We start from the raw sequence: 22284 nt of genomic DNA on the forward strand, positions 1-22284 counted from the left end.
TAAATCGTTCTGTACTTGATATTATTTTGGTGCGGGCACATTATTTAACCCCAGGTTTGTGCAATAAATGGCATACTTGCTGTGAGGGGTGATCAGTATGCAGTGGCAGTCTGCAGCTGTCTGGATATTACAGGTCATTGTCTGACACTGCATGTCCAGCCAAGAAAACTACTCCATCTTTTCGTAACTCCTTCTTTCTTTCGTGGGGAGGAATGCCAGTATAATGGCTCATTCACACCCTGATGCACACGAATCCACCAGGGGGGGGAAAGCTGGGGTTTGAAACTGGGGATTTTTACAGTTTGAGACTTAAACTACCTACCTCAGGGGGTGGCCAACTCCAGTCCTCAAGGGCTGCCAACAGGTCAGGTTTTGAGGATGTCCCTGCTTCAGCACAGGTGGTGCTGTCAAAGACTGAGCCACTGAATGAGCAACCTGTGCTGAAGCAGGGCTATCTGGAAAACCTGACCTGTTAGTGGCCCTTGAGGACTGGAGTTGGCCACCCCTGACTTACCTGTTTGAATTGTTTGCTGGAGGAGGGCTGTGATACACTGTATTGATATGCATGGCTGGTTCCCCTGCACTCCAAAATGTAACGCAATACAAAATTCACCCACAGTGAAGAGGTTAAAGGCATCTCTATTTGTACATGGGTCAGCACTTTTGACGGGTGCAATGGGTCAATTTGGAGACACGGGCATGCATGAAAGCAGAGTCAGAAGAGCATGCCTGAACCAAAGAGCTTGCAATCTATGCAATACATTGAGACAGTAAGATTACATTTAAGAGCATTAGGTGTGTCCAGAGGAAGCATTGAGGGCTGCTGAGTAACAGTGAAAGGGAAACACACAGTAGGTGTATCAGTGTAGGGACGACATCTACTTTTATCAGGACAAGTCACGCTGTTTATTGAGAGGCCTATGGGTCTGCCTCTATGGGGAAAGTAGAACCTCACACCAATTACAAAGCCCCTCTGAATCCCAGAATCTGTACTGGGACCCTTCCTCACTGTGCAGTTGTATCTGTTGTTTTTTAAAGGTGTTACTGAAGAAACAAGTTTCCTTTTAGTTTTCATGCTCTGGGTAGAATTTGGGCCGTTCTATACTGTGCGGCCGTGAGCGCGCGTGCCTGTGCGAACGCGCGGGCCGCACACTTTTTGTGTATGCTGTGCGCGAGTGAGGTACTGTATGTATACGTGTGTGTTTAAATAAGTTTTGAAATAAGTAAATACTTTAATAAATTGTTTAACATTGTACATACATACTGTACGCGTGCACGCGCACACATATACGCACACACACGTATACACATATACATACTTTTCAGCGGCGGTAGCGGTGCAAATTCTTTGTTTTCTTCATCCTCTCCCCTGTCGGCTGGTTCCACGCACGCACGCTGTATCGTGCACACGCAGTATAGAACAGCCCTAAGGGTGGGCTACTCCAGTCCTCAAGGGCCACCAATCTGTCAGGTTTTCAGGATATCCCTTCTTCAGCACAGTTGGCTCAATCAGCCCCTGCTTCAGCACAGGTGGCTGCCTTTGACTGAACTACCTGTGCTGAAGCAGGGACATCCTGAAACCCTGACCTGTTGGGGGGAGTTGCCCACCCCTGCGCTAGGAGAAGCTGTGGTTGAGTAGAATTGTGTAGTCATATTATTGCAGTGCATCATCGACTCTTCATTGTCGGTGTAAACGTGATACAGGTTCTTTCATGTATATACTGTAATGTGTAGTAAGATCTGGGCTGACCCTCCCCTCCTGCATGAAGGCCGATTGCTCAGCATTGGAATGTGTGATCATGCTGTATATAGGTAGCATGCTCTCTGCTGTACAGAGGTAGCCAGCTGGATATGGGCTGACCCTCAGAACCCCAACTAGTGATTGGCTGAAAACCCTGTGAAAAACAGAAATGTTACTTGTCTTTGTAAAATTCAACACAGTAATAAGGAGACACACACACACACACACACACACATACGCACACATACACACCCTGCACTGAGTTAACCGACTTCCAATCTTTATCCCTGTATGAATCCAGCTAAACCTTTTGCATGAGGTAAACTTATCAGCATTTATTTCCCACCTATTTAGCCCAATAATGTCATTTTCTGTATTTTAATTTGTGCGTTTTTGTAACAAAGTGACACACGGTACACGCCGTGCTAATATATCACAGAGAAATAGATCTATTTTGTACGAGTGACTGTATCCATTGCTCTCTGACCCGGCATCACATCCAGGAAAGCTGGAGGGAAAAAACCCTGTGCATTCTCATGTAACCCTGTACTTGTTTTGTTCAAAGGGCAGGAAGCTATTGGTAATCATGCTTGTATTCTTCTTGCACCCACCACCTCCCCCTCCTGTATTAAACACACCCTTGTGTTGTAAGAGCCTGGGTGTATTACAAGCACTTTGCAATGGTACACGCATTTTGGCTTTGAAAAGGAAAAATCCCACTTGTGAACACATTCGCATGTCTCAGACATGTCTGCAACCCTGCCTTTCTGGCATGCAATGCTTCCGTTGCAGCTAGGGATTCTGGGTAATGACATGCAAATGAGCACAGTGTCAGCTTTTGCTGCTTGCCCATTTTAACATGGACCCCTATAAGCTTATGCCTGTCGCATTACAGAGCTTTTCAGCACAGCTTGGGTTAAAGAAGTGCAGAGCCAGTAACCCTAGTCACAGAAAGCTTTTCGACCTTTTGGCTTTTTTGTTTATTTGGAGTGTGAGGTTTTGGTTGCTTTTACCCACCATAACGTGTATATAATGTGTGGTTGAAATGGATAGGAAAGAAGAATAAATGCTTGTGCAGGGAAGGCAGCTGGTTACGCAACTGTGAAGTGCCTCCTCCGAGTCTGCGGAGCCTCAGAGTCCTCCATGCTGGGCTGTGCGGAGGATGGGGGCAGAATCCCAACCGCTGACACATCCACAGTCTAGTTAAAAAACTATTAACCACTTGGCTGCCTGAAAGATTTATGACACAGCTGTTAAAAGGGGTGCAGGAGGATTTCCGTGGCTGAGGTTGGAAGGCAGGTGAGAAACTTCTGAGTTGCCTGGGAAAAAACGCTATTTTAAATATGCAAATAAGCTTCTTTCCTAGGTATTTCAGGTGTTGGCAGATATCTCACCCAGAGGAGTGTAGGTGACTATATTTGGAGGTTTATATGTATGTCTTTATTTATATAGCGCCATTAATGTACATAGCGCTTCACAGCAGTAATATACGTGACAATCATAAATAACAAATAATACAAAGGGGAGAAGTGCTTCAGACATTAAAGTGACATTTAGGAAAAGGAGTCCCTGCTCCGAAGAGCTTACAATCTAATTGGTTGGTAGGAATACAGAGACAGTAGGAGGGCGTCCTGGTTAGTGTCTGCAAGGGGCCAAGGTTAATGCAGGGGGGTGCAAACTTTTTTCCCTGCACCCCCCTACCGGCGGTCCCCTCACTCCCGCGCCCCCACTTACCTGCGCTCCGGCGTCATGACGTCACGTTGCCATAGCAACCTGCCGTCACATGACCTCGCGGCGTCATTTTGACGCCCCGTTGGCATGGCGACGCAGGAAGGAAGCCGCCGGAGCCTAGGTAAGTAAAAGTTTACAGAGGCCCTGCAGCTCCCCCGGCACTTAATTTAAGTGCCTTCGGGAAGCGCGCGGGGCCGCTGTAAACCCACGCCCCCCCGTCGGCAGTCTCACGCCCCCCCCCCCAGTTTGCGCACAGCTGGGTTAATGTATGAAGTAAATAGGACCCTCTCTCTGGATTAAATGAGCCTTATTTCACTTTGCTGAATGTAGTCCCTATTCACAAAATTCAGGTATATTTTGTTCCCATTTTCAAACAATGCAAAATGTTGCAAAATGTAAGGAACTTTTTGTGAAATATTTAGCAGAGAATTTTTGGGGCCAGTTACAGATTTCACTTTGACATATGTGGCTAAGGGAGGCAGGGACTGTGAATCAGCACACAAACTGTATATAGACACGGAATGTCTCTATACACTGTATAAGGATACTGCACCTCTGTATACAATACATTTTGTGTTTGTAGGGTACATTTTTTCCTTTAAGAAGATATAACTAAATGTCGCCCCAACACCAGAGGCTTTGTAAAAAGGTACAGAAAATACTAAAATGGTGTGCCTGTAGCAAATTAAATCTAAAAAATAAAAACGTGTTAATGTCTTGCATCAGAATGTCAGTAAAAGAGTTTATGCCAAGTCCGAGTTGGATATAAATCCCTAACAGATCCATGGGGCAAAACGAGAACTAATGTGATATATTGGTGCATGTTGAAAATGCCTCCCCAAGTGTTGATTTTGCAGTGAAATGGCAGCAGATATTGGGGCTGGAGCAGGATACAAAAAGTACACCTTTTACACGATCACGCTCATCATTTATTTGTGGCTGATTCATTTTCGAAGGTGGGTTTAATTAAAAAATCAAATGTTACTATAAATTAGACAATAATTCAGTCCTGACTTTCACTTTAAAGCCGCAAAACGTGAAATCTTATATATTTTTTTAATGAATCAGTTCTGTAGTATTACATGTTACTTACTGCATTTTTTTAAACATTACTCAACTCTTAATGCCTTTTTTAAAATGTTTTAAAGCAGGGGTGCGCAAACTTCTTGCGCTGTGCTCCTCCCCCCCTCCCCCCACCTGCTCTTATGCTCGATCGAGCCCCCCTTACTTTCAACAAAGCGTCAAATGACGCTGAAGGGTTATGTGATGTCCCGTGATCTGCTACGTCATTTGACGTCATGTCTCCATGGTAACGCGCGTCATTTGACGCCGCATTGCCATGGAGACGTGTGAACAAGAAGCCGGTTGAGTACATTTACAGAGGCCTTGCGCTTTTAGCCCGGGGCCTCTCTAACCCCTGCGCTTCCCAATAAAGTCTCGCGCCCCCCAGTTTGCGCACCGCTGGTTTAAAGCATCCTTTGATTTCTATAGCACACACACCTCCCCAGCAGTGCAAGATCTTTGCAACACTTTCCTGTCTGTGATAACGTGTTGCCAATGTTCCCTGCAGTTTGAGCTGCAAACTGTACCAATATATGTTACCTTAGTAATATCAGGATACATTGTAGCTGCTGAGTTACACCGACTGAAGGATTGATTGACACTGAAAGGCGGCCATTATGTTAGTCACACAATCAGGATTCTGACAGATTTAAAAGAGGAGCACCAAACGATTCCCAGCTTAGGTAAGAATGCAGAATCATGCATTGTCATGTGCTTTACATATACAAATAAGGGGGGAATGTAATATTGCTGCTTTAATTTCAGTTGAGCTGCTGCTGTGTTGACCAGAGCACAAATAGCTGAGCAGAGCAGATGCATATTTTCCGTTTCAGAAGCACACGCTGTAATGAAGCGAAGCAAAGGCCCACATTGTACTTCCCTGCAGAAATTATTTCAAAAATGTCCATTCCTTGCCACTGAATAGAAGGTTTTACCTCCAGCAAAAAAAAAATCCAGCTGCGGAATTTGTAACCGGCTTATTTAGGTTACAGGTTCTGGCTGTGTGACCGGATCCAGCAAAATTCTTGCATCGTCTGTCTATCCTGTAACTGGCTTATTTACTGTGGGCAAAGCTTCGGTGACTGGCGTTACACAACTGTAATTATTACATCACAATCGGGTTCTCCTTTTCTAACCTCTGAATGATGTCACTGTGTATTCATCACTTTCTTGTGATGTCTGTAGCTATGGGCTAAAAACCTTTTAACCCCACGTACAGAAACACATTGCTATCCAACCCATGACACTGTCCCTCCCCCAGCAGAAAGGTGTGTCCACTGGCCTGCACGGCAGGCAGGGGTTAACCCAGGAGTGGCCAACTCCAGTTCTCAAGGGCCACCAACAGGTTAGGTTTTAAGGATATCCCTGCTTCAGCACAGGTGGCTCAGCCTTTGCACTACCTGTGCTGAAGCAGGGATATCCTTAAACCTTGACCTGTTGGTGGCCCCTGAGGACTGGAATTGGCCACCCCTGGGTTACACTCTTTAGACATGTAACGGGTCCCACTAAATGTTCATTATATTTTCCACTTTGAATGGTGCTGGAAGTGCTAAGGAATTCCCTTCTTCCTATGTTTACTTCAATGTCTGCACTCTCATCCTTGTATTGTCTTTAACATTGTTTCTTTATTCTGCATTGTCAACGTGTGCGCTGTAAAACTAAATCTAATAGTAACAATAATATAAAGTAGCATTTTAAACTGTGGCCTTCTCTGTCCTAATAAATAAACAGTTTGCTGAGTTAAAGAGATAAACATCTGCTAGGTCAAGTGCAAAGAAAGTGTGTGTGTGTGTGTGTGTGTGTGTGTGTGTGTGTGTGTGTGTGTGTGTGTGTGTTAACAAATAGGTTCGAAACTAAACAAAAGTCTAACATTTATTTATTAAATGTTTTAGCAGGAAGTAATACATTGAGAGATACCTCCTCGTTTTCATGTATGTCCTGGGCACAGAGTTATGATGACGGATATACATGGTTACATTAGGTGAAACACGGTTATACATTATATATGAAGACATTGCATGTACAGTGGGGGAAGAAATTAGACATATCGCAAGAAGAAAGGACCATCGTTGGACTAAGGCTGCGCTTATAGCGACAGCGCATCTAAACAAATACATTGCAAATGCGCTTATTGTATTTTCCTGCCACCGCAGCCTGACGTCGCCGGCACTATAAGCGTAGCCTAATGCAGCGATCATACTCCGTGTGATGGCACACGCACGCGACAAATACAAATTCCAGGATCCCTTAGATGCCGCCCCTGGCGCTCGCAAAATGGAGCGACCGCGTTTTGAAAAGACAAAAAATGTTGTTGTTTCAAGCGACGGCCGCATCACGTGAGTAGTTCAGCCAATCACGGCTAACCAGCTTTGTGACATCATAGCCACATCTCAGCCGCGCTTCGCCATCACCTGAAATAGTAAGTGGCAGAAATCGCTTGAGCGACGGGCACACACACTCAAGTGCGCACTATAATCTCAGCCTAAGATGGTACTTAACTGGATTCCAATGGAGATACCAAGACAAAGTAAGATGGGAGGATGGAATTAGGAAATGTATTGGGGCTGCAACCACAGCACCTGGAAAATCTTTGGGGAGGCTTCATCCAGCAGCGTGGAGACAAAGGATGAAGATGGGGGAGGATGATATATCAACTGTATATATTTAATTAGTGAGCATAGTGTGCAAAGTGCAAATAAGTCACTTGCAATGAGCTGGCACTAGTTTCTAACAATACCACTTTTATCTTACCACTCCTTACAATGTAGGCATTTAGGGGCTGGGCCACCTACTAGTAATAAGGGTTGATATGACCTAAAGGTAACAACATCTGAGTGCCTTGTTGCTTAATGAGGCATTATTGGCCTAATAATTTCAGGGGAGGCTAAAAGGTCACACCCCAAACACTTTGCAATGGTGGATAATTGACGAGCCCAATTTGACCTGTTTTAGAGGACGTCTGAACGGCTCGTACATCCACTCCAGATCTCTGACACAGCACATGGGGGATTACAATTGTTTTCCATGCTATGCGGCTACACTGGGAGTCATTCCGATTTCGGCAGTTGCAAACCTCTCCCACTTAGCTCAATATATGTTCATGTACTGTACGCATGTGTATACATGTCCTCTTGGTTTGCATGCGGCCCAGCAGCAGGTGCCTTTGGTTGGTTGGAGCCGGAGCATGAACTCGGGAACATTGTCAGCAATTAGTGCAAACCCCCACACTGCTAAGTAAACATGAAGTGGGAGACCGGGGCACATTACACAGAATTAAAGAGCTGCAGACCTTGCGTGACTGCTGTTTCATTTTCACTCTAGGTGTCTAAGATTGGATGTGTGATCCTCCATGTCGAATTATGTCATTTTGTAGCTTTTGTAATGTGTGCATTTTAGGTTAAAACAGCGGCGCTCAACTACAGTCCCCAAGACGCCCCCCCCCCCCCCATTCAGCACAGCTGGTTCAATCGGAACCAAATAGCCGGGGCATGACCATCTGAAGCAGGGGTCAAACTCAGTCCTCAAGGGTCACCAACAGGCCAGCTTTTATGGATAACCCTGCTTCAGCACAGGTGCCACTGATTGAGCCACCTGTGCTGAAGCTAGAATATTCTTACAACCTAACCTGTTGGGGGGAGGGGGGGTGTCTTGAAGGACTGGAATTGAGCCCCTCTGGGTTATTAAAGCACTGACTTTTTTGTTTGTGCCAACTCTGTATGAACTTCAGGAAGCCAAGTCCCGGAGCCCTGAAAGACAAACAGGTCCAGAAAGCAGATGAGTGGATGGGACATAAGGAGCAATCCTTACAATTCAGGACTACGGTTCTCTATCTGACTTTTACATTTCTATCATTCATCCAATCGAGACCACGCATGATGGTGCAGAAGTCTGGAAAACAGAAGTCTGATATCGCTCCCAAAATAATTTTCTTTGTGATGAACTGGTTAGTGGAGCGGTTTCCCTGACTTCGCTGATGGAGTGTGTGATCATGCCCCGCTCAAATTCTCGCTTATATTAAAAGCGATCTCAACCACGACAAACCCTTGATTTTTTTTGTTTTGTTTGGATCAACAGTTCAGGCATTTCTATAATGTCTGGGAAGGATCGGTCTTGTTGAGGCAGGTTTTCCCCCCACTGGCTGTTTCTTTCATACATGTCAACCTTTCAAAATCCCATATTGTAGCAGGACCCCTTGGAATGCACGATAATTAAAATAAGGAATGTAACCGCTTTAATTGCCATTGGGGCCTGCTTCTGGCATCAAATGTGTTAATAAATGACTTATTTAGTTTAATTACTTTATTAACACTTATACTGATATCACATGCCTATAAAAAATGGTTAAAAAATACAACATTCTGTATTAAAAGTAGTTTTCTCAACTCTGACAATCAAATTGTTCTGCAGAGTATGGCATTGTATATAGGTGGTGGCCAGGAATTACAATATCTGCCTGTAGGTTTCTGTGCCGGTCACATGGATTTGGTTAGGGCATATACATTGGCAATCCCTCAACAGATGCCTCTGCAGGGCATGGGACAGTGGAGGGTTATAGCTAGTGTATAAGTTAATAATGTAGCTGCATTACTAGATTCTGTGATGAGATAGACACGCAGCCTGCATATCTACATGGTTTTACGGGTGGACGGACATGGGCAGTTCTTATTCTTGTCGTGAGAACATGCCCAGGAAATCAGGGGTTACTCGTCACATTTGGAATGGTCACAATACATCCTACAATGGCTGCTCTCGCAATCGCACAGACCAGAAACGCAACCTTATGCGACTTGATTTAGCTTTGCAGTCTATTTCTTACCATAGAAAAATGTATGTGAACTCGGTCAGGAAATGGCTAAGAACCCGAAACCATTGTTTTTCAGCTTTCCAGCACCGGGAGAGAAAATTGTGAGCTGATTGTTACAGTATAATTGTCTGCTTAGGATTTGGTCTCTGTTGATACATGCAGTGGTGAGGGGTGAGTTAAACCGAGCAGGTTCAGACAGGAAGAGGTGACAAATCAAGATGAACAACACAGTAGTATCTCATGATGTCAGCGAGGTCTTTTTTTTTGTTTTACCCAGTAGGCCTTGAGGCGTGGGCTTGTATCGAGCTTCAGCGGCAGGTTCAGGCCAGCTCTGCTAAGCAGCACTTCCTTCACTCGGACACAGAAAGGTGCCGCACATTTCGCAGTGAATCTAATAATAACTCAGACTAAAATTGCTGGCAAATAAAGCCCAATTACAGATGTTAACCAGCAAGGAAACGCTCGTAAAATACAACGCATCTGGCCGCCGCGCTGTCAGATGTGTTAAATCTGTTTGATAATTTCCCACCACTTGCACACAGCTGTAACGGAGGTCAGAGAATGGCCTTTGTGGAGGTTTTTTTTTCATGGTTCCCTCTGGTCTAAAACATGACACTTCCATCTTCAAAGCGACTCTGCCCACAACTCGCCTACACGTTTCTAGGCACTTCTAGTCAAGTTTCCATAACACCCACGACCAGCTTTCGGGGGGGGGGAATGTTTTTTTTTTGATCTTGTGGTTACAACCAGACAAAAAATTATGGAGAGTTAAAAAAAACAAATGATAAACCCTCCGCGTACTGTGATCAGCAAATAAAATGACCACTTGTGAGCACAATCACATGCTTCAGAGGTACACAACAACCCTGCCTTTCCCCATTATCTCTTGGCATACAATGCTTTCACTGAAGACGGGGATTCTGGGTAATGACATGCAAATGCGCACACAATGCGTCACCTTTTTGCTCCTTGTCCATTTTAACATGGAGCCCAATAAGCAGGGCATATACGGCAGGCGGAAGCTTATAGAGGGTCCGTGTTACAATGGACAAGAAGCAAAAGGTGACACATTGAGTGCTCATCTGCATGTTATTACCCAGAATCCCTGGCTGCAGTGGAAGCATTGTATGCTAAGAGATAATGGGGAAAGGCAGGTCTAGACCTGTATGAGACGTGCATGTGCTCACAATATTTTTTATTAGCTCTGTGGTGTAACATTTGTTTAGCTGTGAAAAATGATTTTATTTAACTATTTGTTAAACGTTTAAAAGTGTTTCAAGGAGTTATTACTTCCTGCTTTTTAAAGGGGATTTAAATGGACATCCTGTTGGCCTTAGATTTGGCAGCCATTTTGTTTTCCCCTAAGGGAGATTTAAACCCTGTAACTTCACTGGTAAGTACCTCGGGAATCAGGCGACACCCGAAGCTGAAAAAAGTGGTGTCTTGCTCGGGGAACCCCAGGTTCCCACTCTGTAATAAAACAAAAAAAACGAGTAGGAGGAATTGCTCCTTTCACTTCTGTTTCACTAAAGCAGGTGTGGCCAACTCCAGTCCTGAAAGGCCACCAACAGGTCAGGTTTTCAGGATATCCCTGCTTCAGCATAGGTGGCTCAATCAGTGGCTCCGTCGATTGAGCCACCTGTGCTGAAGCAGGGATATCCTGAAAACCTGACCTGCTGGTGGTCTTTGAGGACTGGAGTTGTTCAGTCCTGCACTAAAGCCTTTTTTAATAGTGGGACTTTAATCCTGATATTACAGTAGCCTTCTGGCACTGAGTAGTTGAAGAGCACTCACATTCTTGCTGAAACTAATTCCATGTCAAATAGAGGTGTTGTTCTAAGTCTGAGCCCTCACTATATTCTCTTTATGAAGCTACTAACGAATAGGTGCATTTTTACGTTGCTGCACTGTGAATAATTAATTAGTCATCTGTGAATCAAAAACATTTTATGTGCCTAACTTTTTTATTAAACACTAATGGAGAAGAATACAAGTGCGAACAGCGTCAGTTTTATTTATTTGATGAAATATTTTACCTGGAAAAAATAAATACGTATTGTATGTCTTTTATATAGCGTCAAAAGTGTACTCGGCGCTTCACAAAGAATATAGCATGGGGAATTATAATACAATAAGCGCAGCAAAATCAGACAATAGGAAAGGAAGTCCCTGCCCCGAAGAGCTTACAATCTAAGTGGTATGATGGGAGAGTTACAGACAGCAGGTGAGAGAATAAGTGCTGTAGATGGCAGTGCTTGATCACAATGGGTGGTAGGAGTGGGTGTGGGACAATAGCCATGAGTGCAGGCTATTGGGATGCTTGATTCGTGGGGCGAGTTTTAAGGTTAGTCAGTATTAAATCAGAAGGTTAACGCCATTTACAGGGGAAAAGAGCGTGGGTGATGTGTGATCAGGTGTGTATGTCTAGGTTCAGGATTTGGAGAGATCCCCAGCAGCAGGAAGGAGTAGACAGGGTGTTAATAGAGGATTTGTGCGGGTGTTTTTAATTGAGAGGTAAAGATGATGTTGGGAGAAAGGTGTATAAATAATGGTGGAGTGGGGAAGTTGGAGAGAACAGAAACGTTCACCAAGGAGTGAGGAAACAGTAAACTGAAAAAGCAATAGGGAGGGCACAGTGAGATGCAGGAGGAGAGACTTCCCAGGTACTGGAGGATAGGAAGAGTACAAATAATCACAGCATTTAGAAAGTCAAGTGCTCACAGTTGCAAAGTTGTTGTTGTGCAGAGTCCAGATCTTCCTCTAATCTTCACCTCCAATTTCAACTCCACAATTAAATCTACAGACACTTTAAATGTGGCACTTAAGATGTTACACAGCCATATGGGTCACAGCCAAGATAGACTGTCTTAAATACTCTCTGTTCACATGCATTTGACCAACAATTAAGGGAGGGGTTTGCCTAATCAACTCACAGAAACATACCTGTTTGAAGAAATGAATCAGAATGTTAACCCAGATATTCAGAATGCATCCATGATAAAAGATAGAAAGAAAACATCCAGAGATGATGACTCCAAAAGTATCTCTAGACTCTTTGTGTTACACAGCCGTAGAGGTTATTTCGCGTTTCCAGAATGTCCTGGGCACAGAGTAAAGTTGGCAACCTTACAGTTTACGGTTACGCACGTTTAAAATGGGAAACCTCCAAAGTCGTGACGGAACGTAGACAGGAAGCGGGTTTGAGGGACTCGTAAATGGTCCCAGCGGTGGGATAATTGTTACGAGAACGAAGAGCGGATTCTTTATTCAACCTTGGGACTATAAGTCAGGTTTCTGGAAGCGGTCTAGGACACTTTGCTGCAGCCAATCAGCCGCAGGTACAGCTAGCCATGGGCCATTCCACTGTGAAGGTTAACGCATAATCAGACCGCTTACCTTAAAAGCCTTGCCCTAACCCGTTAACCCCTAACCCATTACTTTAAAATTCTTAATCGGACGCTAGCTGTCCCTGGCGGATGATCGGCGGCGCGATCGCACGATACGTCCCCATGGAGGAGGACATAATGAGGCTTTTCATGTGATTGGGCTATTTGCACTTTACAAAATAAGGTCCTACATCTGTTTTACTAAATATACATGAAAAACACAGACAATTAACCCAATTTATCTTGAAAATATTTTTTTTTAAAGGGACGTAATCGCACAGGCTAAACTCTACTAACTTCCGGGAAAGGACACGGCTGCCATATTTGCTGGCCCCTCATAATGCCTTTAATGATCGCCTTAAATCAAATAGAAAAATCTCTACTGTAGGAGAGAGCTGGATATTACAGTTGTTTAGATCCCAGTTAAGGGCAGGAAAAACACAAGGTCAATATATTGATACTCTGCAGAGGCGGAGTAAAGGCTTGTAGAGGTACTCAGCATTATTGCATGGCCATTTTTTCACATCAACATATGATTGAATGTACCTTGAAACAGACCAAGTGGCAGATAAATCCTTGCACGGAAAAAGGAAAATTACAATTGCTGTGATGCCGTCCTAGAGGATATTTATATTTAAGTATCCAAAAGAGGAGGGAACAGTGTTTTACTCTCAACGTTTGGTTCAAAGCCCCCGTGGCAGCAAGAGGTTAACTTCCAAGTCTGGAGTATATATTTAGCCAGATTTGCTACTGTGTTTTTTTTTTTTTTGTTCTTTCCCAGACAAATCTGTTTATAAAGGGATGTCCTTTTTTTCCCTTCTTACTCCAAGACCTTATGAATGCGTTTCTTAGCAGCAGAGCCAGTTATCGCCAAATCTTCTATTTCTGACCTGCTGTCGGAGTTCAAGTCTGTTATGCAGTGCTGCAAACTCCCGGCTCCCAGCCATTTAAACCCAGGTTCCCACTCAAACGCAATTTCGGAAACGCAATTAACTTTTCATTTTCCATCTTTGTCGATATTTTCCCCCCCCCCCCCCCTGTGTATTCGTCACGAATCTGAATTTTGTAATGCCTTAAACAGCCCAAATCAATGAACCAGCACTCCGTTGGGAACCAAACTCTTTAACGATGATGGAAAACGTGTTACATGCCCAAATGCTTCCACATTTTCACAACTGTACAGGCGCAACTACCCCAAAAACTGTTTTTAGGAAGAACATTACTTTTGGGGGAAAAAAATCCTCCTTACAAATAATTTGAAACACATTTATAAAAAAAAAAAAATAGGTTTTTAAAAAAAGCTCTTGGAATGGTAAAGCATGGACACAAATTAAGACTTTATGGCTGGGTTAGAGCATGACTTTCAAGAGGTGAGAAAGCTAGGGGCTTTTTCATACCATTAGTATGTTGTAATCTCTGCCCTTGATGAAGCGTGCAAACATATTGCTTTTGTGGCTGAGATAAGACTGACCTGGAAGTTATACTGCAGCTCTTACTGACGTGCCAAAGAGACCCGGCGTTGTCCTCGACACCTTTCATGGCAACTTGGTGACCGGGGGAAAATGCACTTTGATGGTTTCCAACCATTTTTTGGTTAAGGAACCCTATGTGAATTTCTGCAGAACCCCAACCCTCTAATAGCGCGTGTGAGATCAGATGCATTGTAAGGGACCTCGACCCTCTCTAATAGCACGTCTGAGATCAGATGCATTGTAAGGAACCCCAACCCTCTCTAATAGCGCGTCTGTGATCAAATGCATTGTAAGGAACCCCAACCCTCTCTAATAGCGCGTCTGAGATCAGATGCATTGTAAATTCTTCTGTATTTTGAACAATTTGCAAATGATTTGAAAGTTGCAGGGAACCCTTTTAGGGACGCCCAAGAGATCCTAGGAACCCTGGTTGAAAAACACTGCAAATGAGTTTGTCTGTTAACTAGTTCCCTAGTTGTCTGTTCAGTGCCCATGGTGCTAAAATCACTTGTTGCAATCTTTCACCAATAAGATGCAATCTAACAAATGCCGTGTCTGTCCGGTGCTACCATTTTAGCTTGTGTTTTAGAATTGTTTAAATAAATAAGTGCATGAAGATCTCACGGAGGGGAGTTGGCAATGCGGTCATGGGGTATTTGTATCTGCTGTCAGTGACTAGACTTAGGAAATTAAAATCTAAAAAACAAGTTATGAGACCTTTCAAAATTCTAATAATAATAATTACCATGGTGCATGTGATGTATGAGTGTTTTCATTTTATTGCAATTCTAATAAACTTTAGCAATAGGGACTGATCTAGATTTGGAGGAAATATTTGATACGAAATGCAGTTTATGTTGCTCTCATATGATTTATATGCAGCCTTGTTGAGTGAAACGGCAGCGTTTCTAGTTATTTCCATACGCCCTCCATATGACTTTGAAAGAGGTTCCGTTGGCCTGGTTGTGAAATGAGGCCATTGTAGCTATTACAGGGAGCTGCAAGAGATGCAGTTGCCATCTGTGTCGTCTTAGGACAAGCAGAGCTGGTGGCTCACATTCAACAAATATGAATGCACAAAAGACACAATTGTGCATACCAAACTATTACCAGTTAGCTTCTACATCTAAAGAAAACAGACAGGATGGAGGGATCCAAGTGAAAAATCAGGTTTTGCCCATGATAAAAGCAACAGTTTAAAGAGGATCTTTCATACAAACTCACTAACTCTCTGACCTACAAAATTCTTATCAAAGCATCATTGCCAGTTTGTGTCCAATCCTGCAATGTAAAGCAAATGCCAACTCCAGTCCTCAAGACCTAGCAACAGGTCAGGTTTTCAGGATATCCCCGCTTCAGCACAGGTGGCTCAAAGACTGAACCCTGGGCCTGTTGGTAGCTCTTGAGGACTGGAGCTGGCCACCCCTGCACTATATGGAGTTCATCCTCTCCCTAAATCCACTGTCCCTTCTAGAACCCTGTCATTCTCTGCATCTGTGGGGTACATGGAGTAATCTAGGCATTAAAAGGAATCCATCCCCGTGGCAGACCTCTCTGCCAGAGGGACCTGCGTTGCCTGGCCGTGGTAATGAAATGGTTACACTTTCTGACAAGGAAGGCTTGTGGCTTGAGTGCAGAATCAGTAGGGTGCTGACTCTTAATGCCCTGGAGCATGTCAAATATATTACCATGTTTTCGCCGTTGCGCTCACTAGGTTTACTTAATCGAACTGTGTTTATGCGCTATTGTAAAAAAATAATGGAATAAAACAGCTGCAAGGGACACACGGTGGGATTGATGCATTAGACCAGCGGTCCCCAGCCTTTTTTGGCACTCTCCACCCCCTGCTAGAGAATGTGTTCCGCAAACCCATAATGAATCAATCTTATTGATCAGTCATCAGACTATCGAGATCAAAACTGACTACTCCCAGGCTGTATAGTGTCCTGAGCTCGTGGGGGGAACACACTCTTAATAAGGCCCCAAGCTGCACCTCAGTGTGTGCAGGCCGCATGGGCGGTATAGCTGTCACTCACTGCGGGAGCTTCCAAAGTCACGCCCCACAATGCCTTGCCACTGTGGATACAAAGCATTCTGGGAAGTTCCTGTTGTAATTGCCAGCTATACCACCCACATTAAGGAGCCGTTTGGGGCCTTACTAAGTTTGCAGTCCCTACACCGGCTCAGGAACGCGCTACACAGTTTGGGAGCCGCAATTACAGATTTTTGTTGCGAACCCCCTGCTGGAAATCACATTAGATGCATTAGTTATTATAATGTGCAGCAGGTTATTTTTCTCAAATGACTCCTATTGCTCTATGTAACCACAAGTGGAGCAATCAATTATGAGGAAGATTATAATGTTGACACTGTGACAATACATTACTTTATCCGATGGGCCTACGTACAGCTCAACCCCCTTATAACGCTGTGCTTGGGGTCCAAAGAATAACATCGCGCTATAAGCGAATCGCGTTAGGAATAATGTACAATTGTATGCATTGTACAATAAAGTATTTAAGATACCAATAATCGTGTTAAGTATTCCTAAATTGGAAAATTGGGAGCCACGCTTGCATCGCGTTTATAAGCGGATTCGCGTTGTAACGGATCGCGTTATAACGGGGTTGAGCTGTATCTTTATTGAACTTTCCTGTCTTTCCCAAAACCTCCAACTCCTGCTTTCACATTGGGCTTGGAAACTGTAGCTAAATTGACATGGCTACTGTATAATATGCAGAACATGGCATGTAACCGTGATAACATTGTATCTGCTGCTATACCTCATGGTTATCATGTAACCTTCAGTAATCCCAGATTAGCAGTGTGCTCTGTCAGAGTCAAAGGTTGAAATGAACAAGCGCACAAGGGAAAAGGTATTGCAGCTGTGCAGTGAAACACTAGTTGGCATGTTGGAGGTGAATATCACTACAAGAAGTTAAACGAGGGGTGGACAGCTCCAGTCCTCAAGGGCCACCAACAGGTCAGGTTTTCAGGATATCCCTGCTTCAGCACAGGAGGTGCAGGCGAAGACTGAGCCACTGATTGCGCCACCTGTGCTGAAGGGATAACCTGAAAACCTGACCTGTTGGTGGCCTTTGAGGATAGGAACTGGCCACCCCTGAATTAAATCGTATATCTTTAAGGCTGATTGTGTATGTGTGTGTATATATATATATATATATATATATATATATATATATATTTTTTTTTTTTTTTTTTTAGATGTATGTTTTACATTTATCTGCCAGTGCATTCACAATTTATTTAATGACATGAAGACCTTTTTGTAGAGCTTTTTACCTTACCATGCAAGTGTAATTCTGTCAAACATCTGCATAAAATATGCACAAGCCATACAACCCCCACTCCCCCCGAAAATGTATGTAATATGTCATTCTGAAACATTTTGTCACATCTTGTGGTGTTGCGTATGTATTTCTTATTTTGTGGGCGGTAAATCACATGTGAAACCCAGACCATTATCACGTGTCCTTTTAATGACTTGGCTATTTCGGAGAATTCCACCAAGATCAACATAAAAAAAAAAACACATTAGACCTGACGCTCGCCCACTTCTTCGGTAGGTTACAGTAACGTCACTGCGTCCCGGGACTCAGGTGCTGTAACCCTCACCGCGCTCTGGTACACAGGTTGGATGCGATTGTCCAAGATAGACTGGCATTCCGAAAAAAATAAACGTAAATGAACAAGAAAACTCAATCCTTTCATAGTTATCCGTTTTAATGCACGGGGCTCTCTTTTGTTCACAGAAGAAAAAAAGGTTAGTCACATACTGCTTTCAAAGAAAAATAAAAAGACACATTTCAAGGTCCTCTCCGAGTGCCGGCTTCATCTTGGCCATTTGTAACCAGGAGAAATAGAACATACCGTTTATTAAAAGAACTATCCAGATGGGGAATTTTCTTTAACAACTTGAAGCCTTTGTGTGTCCTGCTGCATGCCTGACTGGCAAAGAACACGCTGATTCTTTACCCTTAGAATAACATTGCCTTTTAATGTGTCATGTTAGGAGAATGGGATTCCTAGAACTTCTTTTCTATCCTATTTTTGTTATTAAGAACAATATAAGGAGGGGAACGAATGAAAGGTTGGCTGCAGCACTGACATTTCCTGTGGTTTATTGTATTTTTCTGTGCAATTCTCCAATGCTTCCGGTCTTTCGCTTCTGTTGGATGGGGAAAATAGGGCAACTCCAGTCCTCAAGGGCCACCAACAGGTCAGGTTTTCAGGATATCCCTGCTTCAGCACCCGGTGGTGCAGTCTCTGACTGAGCCACCTGTGCTGAAGCCAGGATAGCCTTAAAACCTGACCTGTTGGTGGCCCTTGAAGACTGGAGTTGGCTACTCTTATAATAGGGTTATGGCGAGTAAATAAGAAAGCCTCTTCATGTCCAAACAGAGCAGAGTAAAGACAGAAATGTGCTGTTCATGCCTAGAGCCCTGATGTGTGTAGTTTAGCACCTTCAGTGTGGCTCTTGGGAGGCAAGTAACGCATTCTGACATTACAAACACTGCACAATGTTTGAGAGAATGGAAAAGTCTTGGGGGACATGTTTGGCGCCCCGCCCGGGGCCTGGATGTGGCCTTTGAACCCTGCTCCTAATTTCATACTAGTTGCTCAGGCGGCGAAGGGCAGTTTTTCCCACTGAAACTCACTTGGAAGTTATTGCAGTGTTATTAATGTTTGTATGAGTGAATGCACCTTGGATAAGGGTCAGACTAAAAGGACCCAAAATTAGACAAATATATGTCCGGGTAGGAAGAAGGGATGGAATATCTACTTTGTGTGGCAGAATACAAATAAATCATCTAAGTGATTGTGAACAGAAAATGGCTTGTCTATATAATTATGAAAAAGTAATATGTCGGACAAATGGTACAGGAATGCATACCGGGGCAAAGCCGCTATCAATTGTGATCCCTAGGTATATTCTCAAAAGGATGAAAGTCTTTCCTGCAAGGCATTTGGTCTAATATTAATTTACAGTAGTCGATTCTGATTTCTTTTGTTCCTTCTAGCAGATAACTTGGAAGGTGGTGCCTCAAAAATAAATTCAGATATATATTTATATATACATTTTGAATGCACAGTATGAGGATACTGAGACATTAGTCATGAAAGCTCAGATTTGTTTATTTAATGACTTGTCAATGTTTCGGTTTTACAATCACAGATTTCATCAGGACATAAAATTGAGCTGTGTATATGACTTTTAAACTGCCAAAGTCCCGCCAAAGGTGGGCTTCACCCCCAAAACGATGGCCAGGGCCCCAGATGTGGTCTTTTTTTTAGCATAGACATCCCCCTCCGAGACGGATATAGAACGGACAATATATTTTCTGCACTACTATGGTGTTTTGAGCAGATGAATCACACTTTTTTCTTTTTTTTTGTTTCATTGCAGAAACATTTCCAAAGGTAACAAATCTTCAAGGTGCAAAGAGATTACTTGGGACGTTCTAGTTTCTCGCTCTGCCTCATGGAGTGATCCAGAGCAAGACCTTTGCATTTCCCAGTTTGTTGAGACGGAGAGACGAACTTAGAACCAAACTGGAATCCTCTGATATGAGTGATTTTTGGCACAAGTTGGGCTGCTGTGTAGTAGAGAAGCCACAACCGGTAAGTAACATCACATTTTTCTAACCACTTTTTTCCTTCTTCATTTAGGTAAAAAAAAAAAGGTTTGTGCTCAATATTTATTATACAAAAAACAAAATGACGTACCCCTTCCAATCTTCCAAAGCAGGGGTAGGCAACTCCAGTGCTCGAGGGCCACCACGAGGTCAGGTTTTCAGGGTAACCCTGCGTCAGCATACGTCGTTCAGACAGACTGCCCCATCTGTGCTGAAGCAGGAATATCCTGATGTGTTGGTGGCCCTTGAGGACAAAAGTTGCCCACCCCTGTTCAAAAGCCACTTCTGCTAAGGAATGCGACAAACGCTTATTGAAGTACAGTTTATATTGATTTTGTCATCTACATTTTCGAATAAAGGGAACATTAATAGCGATGCAATAATACTCATGGGTTCTTTCACATTTGAATACAAAAGAAACATGAATGTAAAGTCATTACATAAAACGGTTGGCAGACTGAGTGGGTTACAGAATGACTTCTCTTTACAAGTGCGTTTTACATGGATCTTATTATTTGACGTCTCACCCACGCACCATGTGGTGGTTCCAGTGGTTGCATTTCCTCCCCCCTCCCCACTCGTTCTTTTATTTAACCTTCCTGGTGCTTCATAGGTGTTCGGTGGTAGATGGTTGTTATAAGGGGTTCTCCACTCCAGTCCTCAAGACTAGAGATGGGCGAATCTGTCCGAATCCATTTCCCGGACTTTCTCGCGCGTTTTCCCAAAATCTGTCTCATCCGCCAACGCATTGCTTAATTTTGCGGGTTGAAGTTCTGCAGATCCGTATGGTGTATTGGTAATAATAAAACATCCGCAAATCGACCTTTTTTTAGATTGATAAGATTTTAAGGATATCTGCTTCAGCACAGGTGGCTCAGTCAAAGACTGAGACACTGATTGAGCCACCTGTGCTGAAGCAGGGATATCCTTTACACCTGAGCCCTGACCTGTTGGGGGTCATGAGGGCTGGAGTTGTGCACCCCCTGGATTGAGGCATAGCACACACTATTCTGATCTGAGGAACAAATGACTGTGCCAGATGTTCCTATCCTGAATCGGCACGAGGCAGAACATGTCTCCTTAACTTATTCCCCAAAACATAATCAACAAGACAGCCTGCAGGGTACGGTTTTAAAAAGGCACATTCTGATTAGACATGTCATAGAATACTTTAGGTTAAAAAGAGGTAGAGTGGAGTAGACTCTTATGTTAAAGTGATAAACTGTGCATAATATGTTTTTTATTTATTTTAATTTTCTTTCTGCCTCTTACCCATCCAGAAGGAGAAAAAATAAAGGTGGTTTACAGACGCATTTCTATTTCGGCATACTGTATGCGTTTAATATGTTGCACAAGAAATCTAACATCTTCGCTCCAAATGGGGTCTGCTACATAGTGCGTTGCACACTTATGGGAACACACATTCTAGAACATTCTGGCAGTAAATGGTTAAATTCTTTTTAGTCAATTCTTTGTGAAAATCGTACAATAAGCAACAAAAAATATGTATTTAAAAATGGAATCCAAGCAATACGCAACATGCGTTTGAAAAAAAAAAATCTGTTCTGTAGTATTAGATCAAGGGCGTGCAAACTTTTTTTGCTGCGTGCCCCCCCCCGTCTGCTCTCCTGCGTTCTGCGCCCCCCCCCTTACCTCGCGCGGTCATGTGACTGTCACGTGAACCGCAGTGTCATTTGACGCGTGTCACGTCACATGACCCCGCTGCGTCATTTGATGCCGCGTTGCCATGGACACGAGTGACAACGGCAGAGTCAAGGTAGTTTTAGAGTTGCAGAGGCCTCACGCAATCCCCCGGCATTTAATTTAAATGTCTCTGGGAAGAGCGCGGGACCTCTGCAACCGCCCGTGCCCTGTGCACTGCTGTATTAGATACTTACTGCATTTTTTTAATATTATTATTCAACTAAATTATATTTTTAATGAGTTTTAAAGCATCCTTTGATTTCTGTAGCAGGTTAGCACACCTCCCAAGCAGTGCAAGATTTTTGCAACACTTTCCTGTTTGTGATAATTTGTTGCCAATGTTCCCAGCAGTTTGAGCTGCAAACTGTAACAATAGATAATGTTACCGTAGTAATATCAGGATACATTGTAGCTGCTGAGTTAGTGACTGAAGGATTGATTGAAACTGAATGGAGGCCATTATGATAGTAACACCTTAAGGGTTTTTACAGATTTATAACAGGAGCACCAAACTATTACCAGTTTAGGTAAGAATGTAGTCTCTCTATATCTCTATATCTCTATATATATATATCTATATATCCAGTGGTTGACAAATCACAAAAAAATCTACTCGCCACCTAGTACCAAACGTGTGCTGCTTGGGCCAATATTTACTCGCCCGGGGGTTAAATCCACTCGCCCGGGGCGAGCAAATGTATAGGTTTGTCGAACACTGTATATATCT

General features: G+C 43.4%; 1 protein-coding gene across 2 annotated transcripts in view; it reads left to right on the forward strand.

The window, feature by feature from the left end:
- Positions 1 to 22284, forward strand: part of CDC42SE1 (CDC42 small effector 1) — a 33947-nt gene that overhangs the window by 680 nt on the left and 10983 nt on the right. The window contains exons 1-2 of one of the 2 annotated variants that reach the window (XM_075607779.1): positions 17854 to 17980; positions 19625 to 19839. In XM_075607779.1, the coding sequence (XP_075463894.1) occupies positions 19786 to 19839 (54 nt within the window). In that variant the 5' untranslated portion in view covers positions 17854 to 17980; positions 19625 to 19785. Of the gene's footprint in view, positions 1 to 17853; positions 17981 to 19624; positions 19840 to 22284 lie in introns of those variants that run through there. The other variant, XM_075607778.1, reaches the window with a different exon arrangement.

The sequence above is a fragment of the Ascaphus truei genome, chromosome 7 (assembly GCF_040206685.1).
Source record: "Ascaphus truei isolate aAscTru1 chromosome 7, aAscTru1.hap1, whole genome shotgun sequence".
NCBI classification, from domain to species: domain Eukaryota; kingdom Metazoa; phylum Chordata; class Amphibia; order Anura; family Ascaphidae; genus Ascaphus; species Ascaphus truei.